At 37.2% G+C, this 21,351-nt stretch overlaps 1 protein-coding gene across 1 annotated transcript in view; it reads right to left on the bottom strand.

Moving 5' to 3' along the window:
• The window catches only part of ZRANB3 (zinc finger RANBP2-type containing 3), a 302,090-nt gene that overhangs the window by 55,737 nt on the left and 225,002 nt on the right, over positions 1-21,351 (bottom strand). Inside the window, 4 exon segments of the mRNA XM_032594393.1 lie at positions 337-489; positions 1,270-1,449; positions 4,039-4,158; positions 6,816-6,935. Of these exon segments, the coding sequence (XP_032450284.1) occupies positions 337-489; positions 1,270-1,449; positions 4,039-4,158; positions 6,816-6,935 (573 nt within the window).

Consider the following 21,351-nt stretch of genomic DNA (forward strand, 5'->3'; position numbering starts at 1 on the left):
ACTCTGTGGCAAAATTAATACATCTTTCCATATCCTCAGGATCATAAATACAGCCACCGATATTTTCTTCTGCACACTGGATTCTACTGAGCATGCATTTCTAAGGGGCTAAACAGAGAGCACTGGTATGTAACTGCTGGAAGATACGAGCTACTGGTGCAGCCTCCTTGCGATGTCGTCTTGTGGTTCTAAGAGGTTTTCCAGCTTTTATGGGGAAACTCCTTTCAACAGCATAAACAATGAATCGTGGCTACTTAAGAAATAAATGACAAAGTTATAGTTTCAGTATATTAAAAAATAAAAAAATAGAGAAAAGAATTTGTTATATGCTCTTACATGAGTGAACAAAATTTCATTCCTGAGCTCTTCACAACTTTCATTTGGAGTCCAAGCTTCAGCAAACTGCAGGAAATCCCATTTTTCCTTATCACCTTCCTCAGCCTGAAGTTGTTCCTTCCGACCATTCAGTGTGCTCCCTGTAACTTGTGTCTGTAAGAGGAAAAGGCATGTGAATTTTACAAAAGTTCTCTCATAGCAGACCCTTGCTAAGCCGTAATGTGATTTTGCATTTAAACCACAAGTAATCCATAAGAATAAACTCATCGTTTCAACCTACCATTGGATTTTAGGAACATAATATTTCAAAATTACAACAATGATTCCTATGCTTAATGAGGAAAATGTCCAACTACAGAAGTTTTTCTCAAAAAAAATTTTATTATGATATTTATAAACTTTGAAATTGAACCTACATATGATTGGCCATTTTGAATATCTAGTCAGTGCTTGAAAAACATGCTCTAATAACTAGTCAAATCCTTTCTGTAAATACCCCTGCAGGCTGGGGAGGAAAAAGACAGGTGAGTGGAAAGAGCAAGCAACATCCCTCCTACCCTTTCTGGAGTCCAGGTACAGGCTGTCTTCTGTCCAAAATTAGCTGGGAACTCAGTCCTTGAGTAACGGTTTATTCTTAGCTTACAAAAAGGACTTGAGGTTTGAAAATGTTATGCTTCCTTGCTAGCTCTTCCTCTTCTGGCCTCCAAAATGGTAGATGAAGGCCTTGGAAGGCAGTAGGAAAACTTCATGTCTCTTCCTTATCACAGAGGAGAGGTAAGGTACTACCAATTGAAGCCTTTCTAAACTTGGTCCTTATCACTACCTTAGTGTACCTGGATATCCTTTGCCTGAAAACACTACAACTCAGCCTCTTAACTTACGTAGGCTCTGCATAATAATGAGTACAATGGTAACCCTGAATTCAAGCTTTACCTTTCGATTCAACATTCCCCACATAAGGGTGTCTAGGGTCCCATTTGCAACAAGGTAGTGAATATTCACAGAACTGCACTGTCCAATTCGGTGAGCACGGTCTTCTGCTTGTTTTATATGACCAGGGTCCCAATACAACTCAGCAAATACAACATGAGTTGCAGCAGTAAATGTCAAACCCTAAGCAAAATAAAGAAATTGAGATGCAAATAAACTGAGAATGTAACATAGAGCCGTATATAATAAAGTCTTTCTGAACATGTTAAATGAACAAGAAGAGAAAGCTGAAGGACTTAAAAATAAATCAGTCTTTCATTTTAAGCCAAATTAAGAAAATTTAATTCATGAAAGGCAAATGAAGACTGCTTATTGCAAATGGCCAGGTAAACTACAAAAAACACATTTAAAAGGTATTTCAGTAATTTCAAAAGTCAGTTTGATGGATATATATATAAACAAAATCATTTTATCCTCTGATGAGGACTGGATTCACATTACCACTGGAAAATCTAATAAAATGAATTATAAACGAGAATATAATTTCTAACACATGGTATCCATAGCAACTAGGCAGACAGCAATGACTTCCTCTATTCATTTAGTTCAGTGTTGTTCTATAAAGCAAGAAAATCATGTCTCCAGTCACAGTGTTCTCTTCCTATGAAATTTCTCCCACATCTCAAAACCCTCGTTTACTGGTTTGTATCTCAGTATGTAACACAACTGAATTTTGTGCAATTGCATGTTACATCAGTCTGAAACAGTGTGACATGAATAAGTATTAAGTCTTGTTTTATAATCAATATATGAGAAATAATACAAATATCCTCAAAGAATGTGTCCAAAAATACATGATCTTAAAGTTGAAAGGCTGAGTGAAATGTGAATGGTGCTTAAGTTGTTGCCACACAGTAGTAAAGGATGTTATGAGGTTGACAGAAATACCTACCATCCGTTGACAGAATCATCTAATCCACACTGTTGTTCACATGCACTGGAACTTCCATTGGAGAATGACTTTGGCAACTGCTGTGCTGCTATTTTTTGTTACCTTCAAATATTTTTATATCACATAACAATGTCAAACTAGCATTCATTAGATGGGGGCAGGAGTTCTCACTAAAGATGTATCACTTTGGAACAGAAGTTAGAAGTGATAAAAACATGGTGAACCAAATAGCCATCAAGCTAAACTGTGCTGCTATTTAGGACAGGAAACACCACAAAATGTTAGAGATGATGCTGAAGAATAAGAAGGAGTATTTAAAGAGGGATGGACACTTTTAAGCATCATATGACCATACAAGAATAAAGGGGAAATATGGTGGCAAGACCCACGTCCCTCTGAGATACTACTAAACTATAATGGAAGATTCACATGCCCTAAGAACACAGCCCTTTCTACTTTCCTTTATGCCTATGGACATACAAGGATTCAGGTATACAAATTTTGAATTACAGCAGGTCTTCAGGAATAAAGCCTTGAATAAAATACTGGTGCCCTATACAATCTTAATTTCAAAAAGTCTTTTTATCAAGCAGATCCTTCTGTGTGGCTTCCTCCAACCTTTCTTCTCCCATGCTATGAGCACTCCATTTTTAAAGATCTTTGTGAGGATACTCTCTCTGGCTAGAATATTTTAACAGAAATAAAACTCAGATGACCAGAAGTTTCATCCAACATGGGGGAAATGCTGAGACACTCCTCCTTTTGGTTAGAACTCCTAGTGAGTTCTGGAACTTCTTCATCGTCATGGAGTTTCTCTGTACAATTTTATAGATGTCAATTAGCTTGCTAAAAGCAGGTCTCTGGCCCTGGTTTAGATTCCACAGTCTAGATAAGATGCCAGATATGCTCTTTACCAGGTTGGACGCACCTCAATATGCTCAACTCCTTTTCCCTATGTTACGTTTCCTGGCTTAGACATTACATCAAAATATTGTGGAATGTTACTAGAAAAAAAGTCCAGAAGGATCCCCCTTACATGGCGTGGTGTGGTCTTCCACAAGAGCCATCTGGTTTTTATTTCTTTGTAACAGAACACCTGATTTTTAGTGTGACTAGACAAAACAAAGGCTACTTTCTCCTGCTTTCCTGGAAGTTAGTTGTAACCATGGGCTAACTGCAGGTGAATGGGCTGCAGCGTGCCTTTCTCCAGTCAGCTGCCTGGATCACAGGTATGTGGAAGAACTCCAGCAGCTCTCTTAAGTAAGAGATAACGTGCTAGGAGTGGCAGAGAAGAAAGACAGGAGAAGCTTAAGACCTAAGGACTTTGTGGAACCACCATGCAAACCTTGGACTGTCTACGTAAGAGAACAAACTTTGTGTATTTGAGTCATTCTTAATTTGGGTTCTCATTTACTTCTAGCCAAACCCAATCTTAAGGGTCAAACCAGGGACACTCCATAAAAAGTTCTCAGACAGAAGAGTTCTTTTCCCTCAGGCCACCTTGCCTCGGAAGCTCTGGTAAAACCAAGTAAGATGTGTGCTATAGGAAATGAAAGGAAATTCTATGCAAATTAAAAGTAAGAAAAAAAAAAAGGTCACGGAAAAGTATTACAATCAAATTAGCTATACTCATCTAGACAATTCTTTCCTTGAAAATTTAGGAAGCTTTGAGTCAAAAGTGTTGAGGTCTCTCTCAAATATTCTCCAAAGTAGAATATTTATTACACTTTTATCTTGATATAAAGCTATAATTATGGTTAATGACCTTTTTATTATCTTAATGACATTTCATTATCAAAGTAACACCTGAAATTTCTTACCTGGCCAGCAGCCTGAATGCTTAGGATAGCCACACGAGTATCAGGATCTTTTTGAAACTGATTAACTAGATGTATTCTTTCTGAAGACGGAACACTTCCATCTATCCTAATGTAGCGTGTCTAGTATCAACAAGGGAGATGGCAACATTAGCACAAACCCCGATGCAACTATCTCATTTTATATAGTTTATACCTGATTTTTATGCTCACATAACAAAACAGAAATGGGTTAAGATGAAAGGTTAGTAAATGTTATATAAGAAGAATCTTAACCAAATTTCTTAATGCTTCTTATAACAATTCCATATTTTTAAATCTTTTAATCTACTTGAGGGTAGGATCTGTGTCTAATTCATCTTCATACCATCAATGCCAAGTGAATGCCGTGTATAAAACAGGGCTCCATAAATCATCACTGAACTAATGTCTTCAGTAAAATTCTATGAAAATTCACATGCAAACTTTAAATAACAGATCAGGCTAACTTCAAAGTTACAGGCTCACTAATTCTAAAATAAAAATAAAGCCAGACAGGGGAGAAGGGAGAAAGAGGATTTTACCCCCATTATTAAGGATTCATGAAGAATAGTGCATTTATTTCTGAAGCATTTCAATATTAATTGGGAAAATAGCTTTTTTAGAGTACCATTTGAATTCATTTTTTTTCACATTTCTAAATTTAAAAGAAATATGTGATAAGGTCATCTCCATTGAGTTGGGGAACCAAGACACTCACACACATTTTTTAAAAGTAGGGAAACATTAAGTGCTAAATTGAACAGTGCTGTCTTTTAGGGATGATTTGGGCTGGGTAAAGGGGAGCAATCAGTGTGTGTGAGAGTAGTTAAAAATGACTCATTACTCAACTTTCTAAAATTCAGTAGAAGTCCTGAATTTCAAATAGTAGTCTCATTTGTATAAGCACTTTTATGGACAACACAGCCTTAAATAGTCAAGACATATAAATATTCACTTTCACAAGGAAATATTTAAGTTAATCATTAAATAGAATGTATCATATTAACTTTGTATGTCTTCGCAAACATATAAATTCATCAATGATCAATTTAAAATCCAATGAGAGAGATTATAAGATCTTCTGACAGTCTTTCTAAAGAAAATACACACAGTCAGGCTAGACAGAGTTTGGGAGAAATTCGCCTCCAACCCATGACTACCTATCATTTTTAAATGTTAGTGATGTTAAATGGGATTCTAAACACATCAGTAAAGCAGAAGTGGGGAGAAGAGACAGACTGCCATACTTAGAATAGATCCCAGTAATTTTAAGGATTTAAGTTTAATGGAATCAGAATAAGAAAATATTATGAATTTAATTTTATTCCCCAATCATTTAAAAATATTTCTAAGATTAATTCACTCTTTCTCAAAGGGTGTTTTAAAAATGCTGTACGGTAATTAGGGGCACCTGGGTGGCTCAGTCAGTTAAGTGTCTGACTTAAGCTCAGGCCATGATCTCATGGTTACTGAGTTTGAGCCCCATATCAGGCTCTGATGTCAGGGTGAGCCCACTTCAGATCCTCTCTCTCTCTGCCCCTTCCCCACTTGCACTCTCTCTCAAAAATACATAAACATTTTAAAAAATACTATATGAGGGGCGCCTGAGTGGCTCAGTTGGTTAAGCGTCTGACTTTGGCTCAGGTCATGATCTTGAGGTTGGTGAGTTTGACCCCCGTGTGGGGCTCAGTGCTGACAGCTCAGAGCTTGGAGGCTGCTTCAGATTCTGCGTCTCCCTCCCTCCCTCCCTCCCTCCTTCCCTCTCTCTCTCTCTCTCTCAAAAATAATTATTAAAAAAATTTTTTAAAAAAGGAATCAATATTTAAAAAAATACTACGATAATCAATGTGAGAACACCTTTTCACAGATAGCACTTTATTATGTTATCATAAATCTGTCTGTGAAGGAAACATGAGAATTACTTCTTTGGTAATGTTAATAAACAGACTGCCAAATGCTCATAATATATATACAAAGTTTTAAAAAACATGGCTTAATTCCTCCATGTAAAAAATCTACCTACACAGGCAAGTGGTTCTGCCACTCCATGTATATTAAGCTCACACAATTTGTCAGGAAATTTCTTCGCAGTTTCTGAGCATCTCCAAAAGCCCTCAGCACATAAAGAGAGATGACAGATTTAAACTCTGAAAGAAAAAATGGCAGATGCTGTCTCTGATAAGACTGTTGGGGAATTAGGTGAACCCAGGAAAATGCAGTTAAGGCCAGCAGGTTTGGAGAGCTTACCTGATACCGTACCTGGGCCATATGTTTCACATTCCCCTGTACTAAATCTTCCAGGCAACATACTCTGTTTAAAGTTTAAAAGGTATGACTGCAGTTGGGCACTAAAATTGGCTGAATTCATTCTCTGTTTCCCCTCAACATCACCCATGTTCTAAGGCTGCCTTGAGGGTAAATAAGAATTTTAATTTTTAACTGTCTACATCAGTCTCAAATGGTGTATCCAGTAACAATACTGAAATTCACAATATAGGCTATCAAGTCAGCATATTTTAGTCAACCCAGATAATTAGATTAGTGGAAAATTATAAGCCTGGAAGAAAAGAAAAAATTTAATAGTGTATCATCAACATAATAGTAATATATAATATTAGTGTAATTTGCAAGAAGAAAATCTAATAATAATATACCATCATTTACAGAAGGCCAAAAAACCTCAATTACAAGACTACAATCGATGTTTATTATATTAAAAATCTGCATCCTAAAAAGTATTTCATAGAAAAATAACATACCTTGTTTTCTATGACTGCTTCTGTGCAAGCTTGGAGCATGCTTAAATGATGAGCAAACACCAGAAATTTAAGTGAATCGTTCTGAAGCATCATCTTAATATAGTCCTTTACAGCACCTGCCTAGATATTAAAAGTTAAACCTCCATTAATGTCATACAAATCTTTATTTGAAAAATCATGTCACTTACGTCACTTTCTTTTCATAAAGCATGAAAAACTTTTCAGAAGTCAGTAAGTTTTTATGAACTAAGTGCTTTGCTCTCGAGGTAGCCTAAGGAAACAGAGGCCCACATTTAAGGGGAAAAGGGAAAAAGAGACACAAGGGAGGGAATAAAAACAAACAAACAAACAAAAACACCTTGAGAAGTAAAACAAGAACAAGTCAAGAATGAGAAGAAAAAGTTCCAATGGAAAAGAGGTAGTCAATTAGGCTATGGCCAAAAAGGAGGTGGTGGTTTTGTTTAGAAGCTCATTTTCAAGAAAGCTCATATAAAACACTACGTGGAATAGGGTTAAAGGAGGAAATGAATGAACAGCACTTTTTTTTTTTTTTTTTAAGAGAAGACTATAAATTAAGAAAGCTGGGACTGGAGCGTAAGGGTTAAGGAAAGTTGATTCATTTGTTTTTTTAACTAAGAAGCTTAGGTAGGTTTAGAAATAGGGAATTTAAAGTGTAGACAGGCTAATGGAAATGGACAATGAGGGGATCTAAGCTTGTCTCCAAGAAGCAGAAGGTTGTAGAAGAGGCTGAAGTGACAGGAGGAAGGGAACAGGAGGGAGGTCAAGAGCACAGAAGGACATATGGAGAAACTGTGAAGGAGAAAGGAGAAAATCAAGATAGCTCAGATTAAAAAGACTTTTCTCTCTTTTTTTAAAAGTTTATTCATTTATTTTGAGAGAGAAGACAGTGAGTGAAAGCATGCCAGCAGGAGGGAAGGGGAAGTGTGCAGAGAGAGAGCAGATGAGAGAAAATCCCAAGTAGGCTCCATACTATCAGCAAGGAGCCCGATGTTGGGGCTCAAACATATGAACAGTGAGATTATGACCTGAGCCAAGATCAAGAGATGAGTAACAGACTGAGCCACCCAGGTGCCCCTAAAAAGGCTTTTCTTAGTTAACTTGAGGACAAGTTATCTATTAAGAATGAGTAATCAATGTGAGATGAATTAAATAGGAATCAAATTTAAAGCATCAATTTAATCTAAAACACAAATGTAGTCTCTTAACTATTAAAAGCTAGTTAGATCGCTCAGTCGGTTGGGTGAACAACTCTTGACTTTGGCCCAGGGCATGATCTCACGATTTGTGAGTTCAATCAAGCCTTTCGTCTGGCTCTGTGCTGACAAGGCAGAGTCTGCTTGGGATTCTCTCTCTCTCTCTTTGCCCCTCCCCTGCTCAAGCATGTACTCTCTCTCTCTCTCTCTCTCTCTCTCAAAATAAATAAACTTAAAAAAACTAGTTAGAAATTTTGGGAAAAGAGAGCAGGCTGAACACGTTTAACCTAGACTCCCTCTAAATGCTGTATGTATGTATGTATGTATGTATGTATGTATGTATGTATTATATATTTACTGTTTGTTTATTTATTTAGAGAGAGACAGAATGTGAGCAGGAGAGGGGCAGAGAGAGAGGGAGTGAGAGAATCCCAAACAGGCCCTGAGCTCTCAGTGCAGAGCCTGGACATGGGGCTCGATCTCATGAAGTGCAATATCATAACCTGAGGTGAAATCAAGAGTCTGACGCTCAATCAACTAAGCCACCCAGGCACCCCTCAATGTTGTATTTAAAAGACAGCAAAGCATACAGAGAACTCAAGAGGAATTAATAGTGACAAAACTTTGGAAATTAGAAAGTAGACAGATGCTTAGTAACTAATTAGCCAACCTGACAGCTCCTAAGGTGGAAGTATGGAAAGTTGACAAGCAAGAGGTTTAGAATAGAGGTAATGTAAAAAAGGCTTAGGCAATGGTGCTAAGGGAAGTGAGGTTGGGGGTGTGGCTACAACAGGAGGATTGGTCAAAATAATATTTGAGGAGTTGATCATGTACCAACACTGATCTAGATATTCTCCTATTCCTATTCCACACAATAGAGTACTTCTCCAACCTACTCTGGCAGAAAGCAAGAGATTTATTTTCTAGAGAGCATAAAACAGAAGGTATATGGATAAAGGAATCCTACAATGATGGTAGGCTATTCTACAAAAATCATAGGGATTAAATAAAAGTTACATAATAAATGTGGAGATCTGCCCTTCTCTCTCAGCCTTCTCATCCTCCCACTTCTCCAAAAAGACAAAGAGGCCCATGCCTTCTACACAGGAGAGGAGAATCATATAAATTGATTATATTCTAGGGAATGTGACAAGCCAAAAAGAAAAGACTAAAGAGTCTAATATTGAGGGTTCCTCAACAAGACATCCAGTCAGATCATCCTTTATTGAAGGCCATAGTCTATAAGTCATAACCATGTACAGTTTCCAGTCAGTGTAACTAGAAGAGATTACATTTGTAAGACAACAGGATGCTCTAAAAAAGGAGTGACTAAGAGGGAAAGGGGCGGAAATACTCTTGGAAGTTAAAAATCTAACAGTAGAAATTAAAAATTCACTGGTTATGAAGCCAAGAAAATCTTCCAGGAAGTAGATGAAAAATTATAATAGAGTAAATATAAAAGTATAAGAAAATCAGAGAACCAAACCAAGACGGCAATACATGAATAATAAAATCTCTAGATACAACAGAGAAAACAGAGGAAAGAAAATAATCAGAGAAATAAAAAAAAAAGTTTTATAAAACTTAAGGGCAGGAGTTTTCAAAATGGAAAATGGAATAGGTCCTCTGAGGATCCATGGATGAAAATGGACCTAGAGTGTGGTCCATCATCAAGAAACTTTAGAACACTGGGAACAAAGAAATAATTCTTTAAGCATCCAGGGAAGGGAGGAAAATAATTAAAACAAAAGACTTGAAGTGCATTGGATTTCTCAATATCTGTAGTAATTTTGAGAAAATGATTCCTTTCTTCCTTCCTATCTTTCTTTTCTTCCTTCCTTTCTTTTTCTCTTTCTTCTTTCTTTTTCCTTCCTTTCTTTTTCTTCTTTCTTTCTTTCTTTCTTTCTTTCTTTCTTTCTTTCTTTCTTTCAAGAGGGCATGAGTGGGAGAGGGGCATAGGAAGAGGGAAAGAGAGAATCCGAAGTTTCTCTCAAGATGTGGGGCTTGATCTCATGACCATGAGGTCATGATCTGAACCAAAACCAAGCGGCTCAGTCAGTTAAGCGTCCGACTTCGGATCAGGTCATGATCTCACAGTTTGTGGGTTTGAGCCCTGTGTTGGATTCTGTGCTGACAGAGCCTGGAGCCTGCTTCAGATTCTGTGTTTCCCTCTCTGCCCCTCCCCTGCTCACACTCTGTCTCTCTTTCTCAAGAATAAATAAAACATTTAAAAAAAAAAAAGTTAGATGCTTAACTGACTGAACCACCCAGGCACCCTGAGAAAATGATTTATAATTAAGAATTATACCCAGCCAAATTAAAAATCAGGAATAAAAGTAGAATAAAGCTATTTTCAAATACACAGAAACTCAAATAATTGATGACAGCTAAAGACACAAAGCAAGCAGTAATACAAACCAAGAAGCAATATAAACATGTTGCTGAGGGATTTGAAGTAAATATTAAAAGAAAACCAAAAAACAGCTAAAAGAACAGAAAGTGGTTGCCTCTGGGGAATAAGTTCAGAAGACATATTTTTTGAAATAGCTGTTTTTCTTCATTAAACTAGGATCGTATATAGCTTTGGCAATAATAAAAAAAAAATTTTAACAGTGACATTTCCAAATTGAAAAGTACCTATTTAAAATTAATGCACACAACTATAAACTCATAGGACTGATTTTGCACGCTACATTTTGTGTGTATACATTTTCCAAACAATAGAAATTCATCATACAATGAGACTTAATGGAGGCCATTAAGAACTTTAGCCTTGGATTTCAGTGCCTCAGAGAGTGAAATGAAGTACTCTCAAACTAAAGAGCTATAAATTCCAGATACGTTGCCATGGTAACTGAACCACTTTAATAAACCGCTTGTTTGGCTAAAGAGCTGTATTTACTGTGATAAGTCTTTCAAAAAAACACACGTCAAGTTGGAGTATTTTTTAGGTACATTCATTTACCATCCATTGCAGACTTAGAAATTATACAACCACTGTATCCCCAGTTTCAGATGCATTCCCTGCCTGAGCAAGCTATTTCTGCCAGAGTCCCCTCCACTGGTATCACCCCTTCCTCATTACAATCAGAAACTGCTGATGCCAAAGCCCAAGCGTTCTGTTTCCCACTCCTTCTAATCACTGGTTTAGAAAGGCTTATGGTTAATATTAATATTGCAAGTTCAATTATATAATGGGCTAAACAGTCTATTGGGACTAGCCTAGTAACTTAAAAATCATTGTGACCTTGCTTCCTAGAGAAAGAGAACCAAAATATCTATGTAACAACCTTTAGGATTTCCATTAGGTTCTTACAAGGGGACTACAAATGACTGCATTTTAAAATGTACCATACAAGCATGTTAACTGTTCTGATTTTATTTGAATTAAAACTGTCACTGCATTGTCATATTTTACATTATCTGGGCAGGAAGTTGCTTTCAAACTATCTTAAGTGTGAATTATGTGGAATGGCAGGTCCCAATCAGTATTTTGGTTATGCAAGTTCAGGTTTTGCAGAAGTTGCAAAAAATTTATGTATTCACAATCTTACTTTGCTGAAACTGTCTGTTAGTCCAAGCTCTAGTTTAAATAATGAAGACCATACATCTCATTTAAAGAAATTCAGAAATGAAGAGAATATAATATATGCTAATATTTGTTTCTTAAATTGGTTTTAGTGAATAGGTAGGTGTACATCATAATTTTTGAAGTAAAAGTAGTTAAAGAAAAGCCTCAAGCACATTAAAGACCTGATGAAATTTACTTGATTTTAAATTGTCAGCTTTTAATCAAATGATCAAAGGGAGAAACAAAGAATGAAAAAAACCATCAAATCTGCATTATGACAGAGACTCTGTCCATGACCAAATATTAGTTTGGCTTCCCTCGTCCCTCTTCTTGACTAGGCCTCAGCCTGTCCTGGCCAGGTCTACACAGCCAAGGCTCAGCAAGAATCCTGCTGAGTCAGTTTATCAAGAAAGCCCCTACCCTTGCTACCTGATCAACACTTGATATCTGATTAAGTTCCTCATCCCCCACTTATGATGTTTAAGCCCTTGGCCTTCTTTTTTTTTTTTTTTTTTTTTTTTTTTTTTTTTATATGAAGTTTATTGACAAATTGGTTTCCATACAACACCCAGTGCTCATCCCAAAAGGTGCCCTCCTCAATACCCATCACCCACCCGCCCCTCCCTCCCACCCCCCATCAACCCTCAGTTTGTTCTCAGTTTTTAACAGTCTCTTATGCTTTGGCTCTCTCCCACTCTAACGTCCTTTTTTTTTTTTTTTTTTTTTTTTTTTTCCTTCCCCTCCCCCATGGGTTCCTGTTAAGTTTCTCAGGATCCACATAAGAGTGAAACCATATGGTATCTGTCTTTCTCTGTATGGCTTATTTCACTTAGCATCACACTCTCCAGTTCCATCCACGTTGCTACAAAAGGCCATATTTCATTTTTTCTCATTGCCACGTAGTATTCCATTGTGTATATAAACCACAATTTCTTTATCCATTCATCAGTTGATGGACATTTAGGCTCTTTCCATAATTTGGCTATTGTTGAGAGTGCTGCTATGAACATTGGGGTACAAGTGCCCCTATGCATCAGTACTCCTGTATCCCTTGGATAAATTCCTAGCAGTGCTATTGCTGGGTCATAGGGTAGGTCTATTTTTAATTTTCTGAGGAACCTCCACACTGCTTTCCAGAGCGGCTGCACCAATTTGCATTCCCACCAACAGTGCAAGAGGGTTCCCGTTTCTCCACATCCTCTCCAGCATCTATAGTCTCCTGATTTGTTCATTTTGGCCACTCTGACTGGCGTGAGGTGATACCTGAGTGTGGTTTTGATTTGTATTTCCCTGATAAGGAGCGACGCTGAACATCTTTTCATGTGCCTGTTGGCCATCTGGATGTCTTCTTTAGAGAAGTGTCTATTCATGTTTTCTGCCCATTTCTTCACTGGGTTATTTGTTTTTCGGGTGTGGAGTTTGGTGAGCTCTTTATAGATTTTAGATACTAGCCCTTTGTCCGATATGTCATTTGCAAATATCTTTTCCCATTCCGTTGGTTGCCTTTTAGTTTTGTTGGTTGTTTCCTTTGCTGTGCAGAAGCTTTTTATCTTCATAAGGTCCCAGTAATTCACTTTTGCTTTTAATTCCCTTGCCTTTGGGGATGTGTCAAGTAAGAGATTGCTACGGCTGAGGTCAGAGAGGTCTTTTCCTGCTTTCTCCTCTAAGGTTCTGATGGTTTCCTGTCTCACATTTAGGTCCTTTATCCATTTTGAGTTTATTTTTGTAAATGGTGTGAGAAAGTGGTCTAGTTTCAACCTTCTGCATGTTGCTGTCCAGTTCTCCCAGCACCATTTGTTAAAGAGGCTGTCTTTTTTCCATTGGATGTTCTTTCCTGCTTTGTCAAAGATGAGTTGGCCATATGTTTGTGGGTCTAGTTCTGGGGTTTCTATTCTATTCCATTGGTCTGTGTGTCTGTTTTTGTGCCAATACCATGCTGTCTTGATGATGACAGCTTTGTAGTAGAGGCTGAAGTCTGGGATTGTGATGCCTCCTGCTTTGGTCTTCTTCTTCAAAATTCCTTTGGCTATTCGGGGCCTTTTGTGGTTCCATATGAATTTTAGGATTGCTTGTTCTAGTTTCGAGAAGAATGCTGGTGCAATTTTGATTGGGATTGCATTGAATGTGTAGATAGCTTTGGGTAGTATTGACATTTTGACAATATTTATTTTTCCAATCCATGAGCAGGGAATGTCTTTCCATTTCTTTAAATCTTCTTCAATTGCCTTCATAAGCTTTCTATAGTTTTCAGCATACAGATCCTTTACATCTTTGGTTAGATTTATTCCTAGGTATTTTATGCTTCTTGGTGCAATTGTAAATGGGATCATTTTCTTTATTTGTCTTTCTGTTGCTTCATTGTTAGTGTATAAGAATGCAACTGATTTCTGGACATTGATTTTGTATCCTGCAACTTTGCTGAATTCATGTATCAGTTCTAGCAGACTTTTGGTGGAGTCTATCGGATTTTCCATGTAACCCTTGGCCTTCTTGAGCAAGAATCTCCCTAGCCTTAATGTCTCTTCTTAGTAATTTTGCATCCACTGACCCCCTTCATGTTGCAGGGTGGCTAAATCCCCACTGGTTCTTGATGAATTCAGAGTTGAGCAGTCTCTCTCCACAACTGTAACAGGGTTGACTCCTTTGCAATGATCTTGAATGAAGTCTTCCTTACCATTTTAATAAGTATCAGAATGATTTTTTTATTTAGCTGCTACAAATTCCAGCTAAAGGAGTATGAGCATAAAAGAAGCTCCTCCTTAAATTCTTAAGTCCTTAGGCCCCAGAGCAAATGCAGTTTTATTTAGATATAGGGTGGCCATGTGCTTTAAGGAAAGTTCTTCGAGCTCTTTTAAATCAACACAGGGTGAATTGTGATTGGTCTATGCAAGCCTAGCACTTCCATTCTCTCTCCAAGTGACTCTAATAAGAAATGGGAGAAGTCTGCAGGGGCTTTCCAAAAAAATCCTCACTGACAAAGGGACCCTTAGGAAGGCTTTTTCTTGCTTTGGGCATTATGGTCTGTACATGGTATAAGGAAGTGCAGCAGCCATCTTGGGGCCTAAGGAAGCCATTAAGAACAAGCAGCAACCTAGCATAGACAAAGCAGAAAGACAGAAGAAGCTGGGTTCTTTCAACAAACAAATAAACAAAAACACAAAAAACCCACAATACCTTTATTTGGATATAATTCACATACCATTAACTTCACCCATTTGAAGTGTGTAGTTCAATGGCTTTTAGTTTTATCCACAGAGATGTGCATCCATCACCATAGTCAATTTTAGAATATTTTCATTATCCTACAAAGAAACCCTTCATCTCTTAGCCATGATATCCCCACCATGGTCTCTGCCTCACCCCCTAGCTCTAGACAAACACTAATCTACTTTCTGTCTCTATGAATTGGACTATTTTGGACATTTCACATAAAATAATACAATGCAATCTTTTATGACTGGCATCTTTATTAGCATAAGGTTTTCAATCCATGTTGCACCACATGTTGGTATTTAATTTCATTTTATTGCCATATAACATTCCATTGTATGGATATATCACATTTTATTTGCCCATTCACCAGTTGATATCCTCTCTGCTTCTTTTGTTTTTATACATTTGTCTTGTTCACTTCATAGTATTTATTAATTTATCTGTGATAGTTGATTTAACCTTTACTCTTTAAAATTATCTTATAAGAGGAAAGTATGAAAGTAAAAGGGAATATGCATTGCTTATTCACCCCCAACCCACCCTGTCCCGCCCCACAGACCATCACAAAAGAAAGGCTAGAAATGTGTCTTTTGCTATCCCTTCCATTGGCCCATGGCTCTTAATTTAGAAATCACTTTATCAGCCTGAAAAGATATTTTCAAATCTGTAGTAAATATTTTCAAATCCAGTAGAAGACAGCCTTCAGGAGAAGAATGGTAGTTCCATATTATGATATCAGTATTTTGGACATTTCACTGAGCCCCATGCCAAAAAAAATAATAGTTTCACTTCCAAAGAAGGTTTGAGTGAACTACTGTTAAGTGTTTTCTTATTTCTAGCCATGTTTCTTTCTTTTTTATCATTTCATTTAATTTTTTTCATCATAAGTGTACTCTTTAATCCCTATTCCAAATGTCTCCCAACCCTCCACCCACCTCCCCTCTACTAACCATCAGTTTTGTTCACTATAGTTAAGAGTCTGTTTCTTGGTTTGTCTTTTTTTCTTCTTCTATTTCTTTTAAAAAAATTATTTATTTATCTATTTATTTATTTAATGTTTTTATTGCTTTTTGAAGGAGAGAGAGACAGAGCATGAGTGGGGGAGGAGCAGAGAGAGAGGGAGACATAGAATCTGAAGTAGGCTCCAGGCTCTAAGCTGTCACCACAAAGCCCGATGCGGGGCTCAAACTCATGAACTGTGAGATCATGACCTGAGCCGAAGTCTGATGCTTAACTGACTGAGCCACCCAGGCACCCCTAAATTTATTTTTTTAATTTACATCCAAGTTAGCATATAGTGCAACAATGATTTTGAGTAGACTCCTTACCACCCCTTATCCATTTAGCCCATCCCCCCTCCTACAACTCCTCCAGTAACCCTCTGTTTGTTCTCCATATTTAAGAGTCTCTTATGTTTTGTCCCTCTCCCTGCTTTTATATTATTTTTGCTTCCCAGCCCTTATGTTCAACTGTTTTGTCTTAAATTCCTCATATGAGTGAGGTCATCTGATTTTGTTTTTCTCTAATTTCACTTAGGATAATACCCTCTAGTTCCATTCACGTCATTGCAAATGGCAAGATTTCATTCTTTTTGATTGCAGAGTAATACTCCATTGTATATATATACACCACATCTTCTTTATCTATTCATCCATTGATGGATATTTGGGCTCTTTCCATACTTGGGCTATTCTTGATAGTGCTGCTATAAACATTGGGGTGCATGTGTCCCTTCAAAACAGAATACCTGTATCCCTTGGATAAATACCTAGTAGTGCAACTGCTGGGTCATAGGTAGTTCTATTTTTAATTTTCTGAGGAACCTCAATACTATTTTCCAGAGTGGCTCCACCAGTTTGCATTCCCATCAGCAGTGCAAAGGAGATTCTCTTTCTCTGCATCTTTGCCAACATCTTTTGTTGCCTGAGTTGTTAATGTTAGCCATTCTGACAGGTTTAAGGTGGTATCTCATTGTGGTTTTGATTTGTATTTCCCTGATGATGAGTGAAGTTGAGCATTTTTTCATATGTCAGTTGGCCATCGGGATGTCTTCTTTGGAGAAGTGTCTATTCATGTCTTTTGCCCATTTCTTCACTGGATTATTTGTTTTTTGGGTGTTGAGTTTGATAAACTCTTGGTTTGTCTCTCCTTTTATTCCTTTGCTTGTTTGTTTTGTTTCTTCAATTCCACATATGAATGAGATCATATGGTAATTTTCTTTCTCTGAATGACTTATATCATTTAGCATTATATTCTCTAACTCTATCCATGTCATTGCAAATGGCAAGGTTTCATTTTTTTATGGTTGAATCATATTCTGCGTGTGTGCGTGTGTGTGTATGTGTGTGTGTGTGTATGTGTACCACATCTTCTTTATCCATTCATGTACGGATGGACACTTGGGCTGCTTCCATAATTTCGCTATTGTAAATAATGCTGCAAGAAACACAGGGGTGTGTGAGTTAGTGTTTTTGTATTTTTTGGGTAAACACCCAGTAATGCGATTATTGGATCACAGGATAATTCTATTCTTAACTTTTTAAGAGAAACCTCCTTACTGTTTTTCAGAGAGGCTGTACCAGTTTGTATTCCTGCCGACAGTGCAAGAGGTTTCCTTTTACTCTACATCCTCACCGACACTTGTTTCTTGTGTTTTCTATTTCAGCCATTTTAATAGGTACATTTCCCTGATGATGAGTGATGTTGAGCATCTTTTCATGTGTCTTTTGGCCATCTGTAGGTCTTCTTTGCACATTTTTACCTTTTGTTGCTTTCATTCATCCTCATTTCCTTTCTTTTTGTCATGAGAGGTATTTCTTCTTTTCTCTAAGGCAAATCTCTCCCTCTGTGATTCCAAACTTAACCATTCCTGCCACCTCAAAATTCCTGCATGACTCCTCCCTCTCAAATGGAAATGTCTCCACCTTTATTAAAAGCCTTCCTCCAGACCACATGGCCATAGAGCTAATATACTATCTCTTTCTTCCTCTACAAGGATAACATTATTGTTTTATTTGCACTTTATTATTACCAACCATATCCTTACTAAAGAACAAGAGGCCAAATGTGCCTGGTTTAGAGCCAGAGTCCCTTTCTTACACAAAAAAAACTGGCACAGGACAAGGTTCTCTTCAGTCTCATAACGCCCCGATCCCTGTGCAGCAGGGAATACTGCAGTGGCCTCATTATACATCACTGCATATTATAAATAGGATCCTACCTGTGTGAAGCTGCTGAGGCAAGACAGCAAAGAGGAAATGCACTCTGCGCATAATGGACAAGTGTTTAGAGCAGTTTGCCTTCTAAAAAGTTTTTAAGGCACTAAGGAATGCTCTCATCCCCAAAGTGACAAGAAATTTTAAATTATGGGTTGGTTTAATCATTTTTATAGAAAAGGTACTGGCATTTCTCTTAAAAGGTTTTCGGTAAAATGAGGTGTTGCAATATACCAGAAAAACACTGAGAATTGGCCAAACCATACCATTTACATCTGTCCTTTTTTCCTAGGAAAGTACTATGCTGATCCTAAATCTAAAGAATTTGTTCATTTTAACCCATTGGATTCTCAACAAATATTACAAAGCAATAAAAGTAATGATATAGAAGAAGAAAAGTAATTGTCATGATCTGGGATCATTCACTAATTGACTTTTTACCAGTAACATTATTTTACCTTCATTTCCTTTGTTTAGTGTCACTGCTGTTAGCCTGGACTACCAGTGTGGCATCCCAACTGAATTCCCTGCTTACAGGCTTGTTCCTTCCAGTGCATTCTCCACATAGCTATAGTTCTTTTCCCAAGGCACAAATCCAATCATTTTACTCTATTTTACTCTCTACCTCATTGCTCAGAACCCTTAGGACAAACTATAAACTATGATCTTTATGACAGGGTTACTGCTCTCTCTGATCTTCAACTAGTCTCAGAATTCCTCCCTGACACTTCATGTTTTGGCTATGATGACCTACTTTTGATTCCCTAAATATGCCTTTTCTGGCCAATCTTTGTGAGTTTGCACAAACTATTCATCTGTCTTGACATACACTCTATCAACCCCAACCGATTCCCATTTCACTTCCCCTCTACTCTAGTTGGCTAAATCACACTTGATTGCTTGGGATATCTTTTCTGAACTCTCAAGACTGGGATACATGTCTTTATCCAAAGTGCTCCCAACATATCTTGTTTTTAATTTAAACATTAAATATACTGGGCTGTAGTTGAACATTTATTTTACTGTCTTCTCCAACAGACTGCAAGTTCCTTCAAAGATAGACAATGTATCTTGTTCAACATTCCTTCCTTCCTAACACCAAGCATGATCCTTGCTAGATAGCAAGCACTCAATAAATATTTGTTGAATAAGTCATGAAAACACATAACCAAAAAAAGGAAGTCTCAACACTAGTATGCATATAACATAGTAGCCAATTTATAATCTGTGGTATTCCAAAAGTTCATTTATAAATTGGTTTGGTAGCACTCTGAAACATTTTTTCATAGAAACATTATCACATGTAGTCTAAAACTAGCTACTTCCTCCAAAGTCTATTTCATCTATAATGTAGACAAACTGTATTATTTAGAGTTACTACAGACCCTGACTGTTGGATATCACTAATGCTGGGGAAAATGTATTAAGAATTCCAACTCAGCAATGCCATGAATTATTTCTGGCTGCTGTCCAGAAATAGAAATACAGAGTTCCAGTTTACATAGGTAGTTGAGGACAAAGCTTCTGACAGGAAGGAATGAAAAAGGACTAAACACCGGGAATTAGGGTAGCAAGGACTGCTGCCATTAATCTTTGGGAACATTTCCAGTCTGGAGAAAACTGACTTTTCCTTGCCTTTCTCTCCTTTCAAGGATCCTAGGAATCAGGTGCCAATTTTCTACTGATTGCTGATACTTGTCTGACATCCAACTAGGATTTTTCACCACAGATTTGAAATTATCTAAAAGGTTCTCATATATACTCTTTCTACAGAAGCAAGCATTTTGTACTCAGTAACAAGTACTTAGAAAGCTAAGCAAGCAAGCAAACAAGAAAAAAAAACAGCTATTAAATCTTGGAAAGGGGCGCCTGGGTGGCGCAGTCGGTTGGGCGTCCGACTTCAGCCAGGTCACGATCTCGCGGTCCGTGAGTTCGAGCCCCGCGTCAGGCTCTGGGCTGATGGCTCAGAGCCTGGAGCCTGTTTCCAATTCTGTGTCTCCCTCTCTCTCTGCCCCTCCTCCGTTCATGCTCTGTCTCTCTCTGTCCCAAAAATAAATAAACATTAAAAAAAAAATTTAAAAAAAAAAAATCTTGGAAAAACAACAGTTGTCAAACAAAAGAAATGTAATTATAGCTCAACTGTGAAATGTTTAACAAAGTCATTATATTGTAAACAATGAACACTGATGAAACCAAAAATTTTAACATGGCAAAATGGAGCAGGGGAAATGTATTGCAAATATTTTCTTCCCATCTGTATTTTACATTTTCATTTTCCTAACAAAACAGGTAGAGGAAGAATCCCAAGCAGGCTCTCGTTGTCAGTGCAAAGCCCGACGCAGAGCTCAATCTCACAAACCCCAAGATCATGACCTGAGCTGAAATCAGAGTCCCGTGCTTAACGGACTGAGCCACTCAAGCACCCCTCAGGTAACTTTTTATCTATGGTGCAAAACAATGGTCCAAGGCTCATTTTTTCCCCTATGGATATTCAATTGTCTCAACAGTATTCTTTGAAAAGACTATCATTTCCCTATTGAGTTATCTCATTCCCTAACATCAATTGACAATCTATATGAAGGTCTATTTCTGGACTCTCTTTTTTGGTTCACTAATCTAAATGGCTATCCTTATGCCAATTATCACAAAGTCTTAATTACTGTAACTTTATTCTAAGTATTTATATCATGCAGTATGCGTCTTTCAACTTTGTTCAGGATTAATTTGGCTAAAGTTAAGTCCTTTGTGCTGCCTCATAAATTTTACATGCAGCTTGTTAGTTAATTTCTACAAAAGACTACAGGGATTTTGATTAGCATTGCAGTGAAAATATAAGTTAATTTACAGAGAAACGGGATCTTAACAATATTGAATCCTCTAATTCATGAACATGATCTACCTTGCCATTTATTTAAGCTTGCTTTGTATTCTCTAGACCATGTGTTGTAGTTTTCAGTTATATTTTGTTGAATTTATCTCAAAGTAGGTAATGTTTATTGATGTTATTGCAAATTGTATTTTTTAAATTTGAACTTGCAATTTTTTATTGCCAGTATATAAAACTACAAATGATTTTTGTATTTGAACATGAATCCTGCAACCTTGATAAATTCACTCAGTTCTAGTGGCTTCAAGTGTTCTTGGATTTTCCATGCAGACAATCATGTTGTCTGCATACTTCTTCCTTTTCAATCTGTGTACCTTTTATTTGTTTTTCTAGCCTTATTACACAGTTATAAGAACAATGTTAAACCAAACAATGTTGGACAGAAGTGGTGAGAACAGATTCTCTTGTAATGTTCTAGATTTTAAGGGAATAGCAT

Source organism: Lynx canadensis, chromosome C1 (assembly GCF_007474595.2).
Source record: "Lynx canadensis isolate LIC74 chromosome C1, mLynCan4.pri.v2, whole genome shotgun sequence".
Classification (NCBI taxonomy): Eukaryota; Metazoa; Chordata; class Mammalia; order Carnivora; family Felidae; genus Lynx; species Lynx canadensis.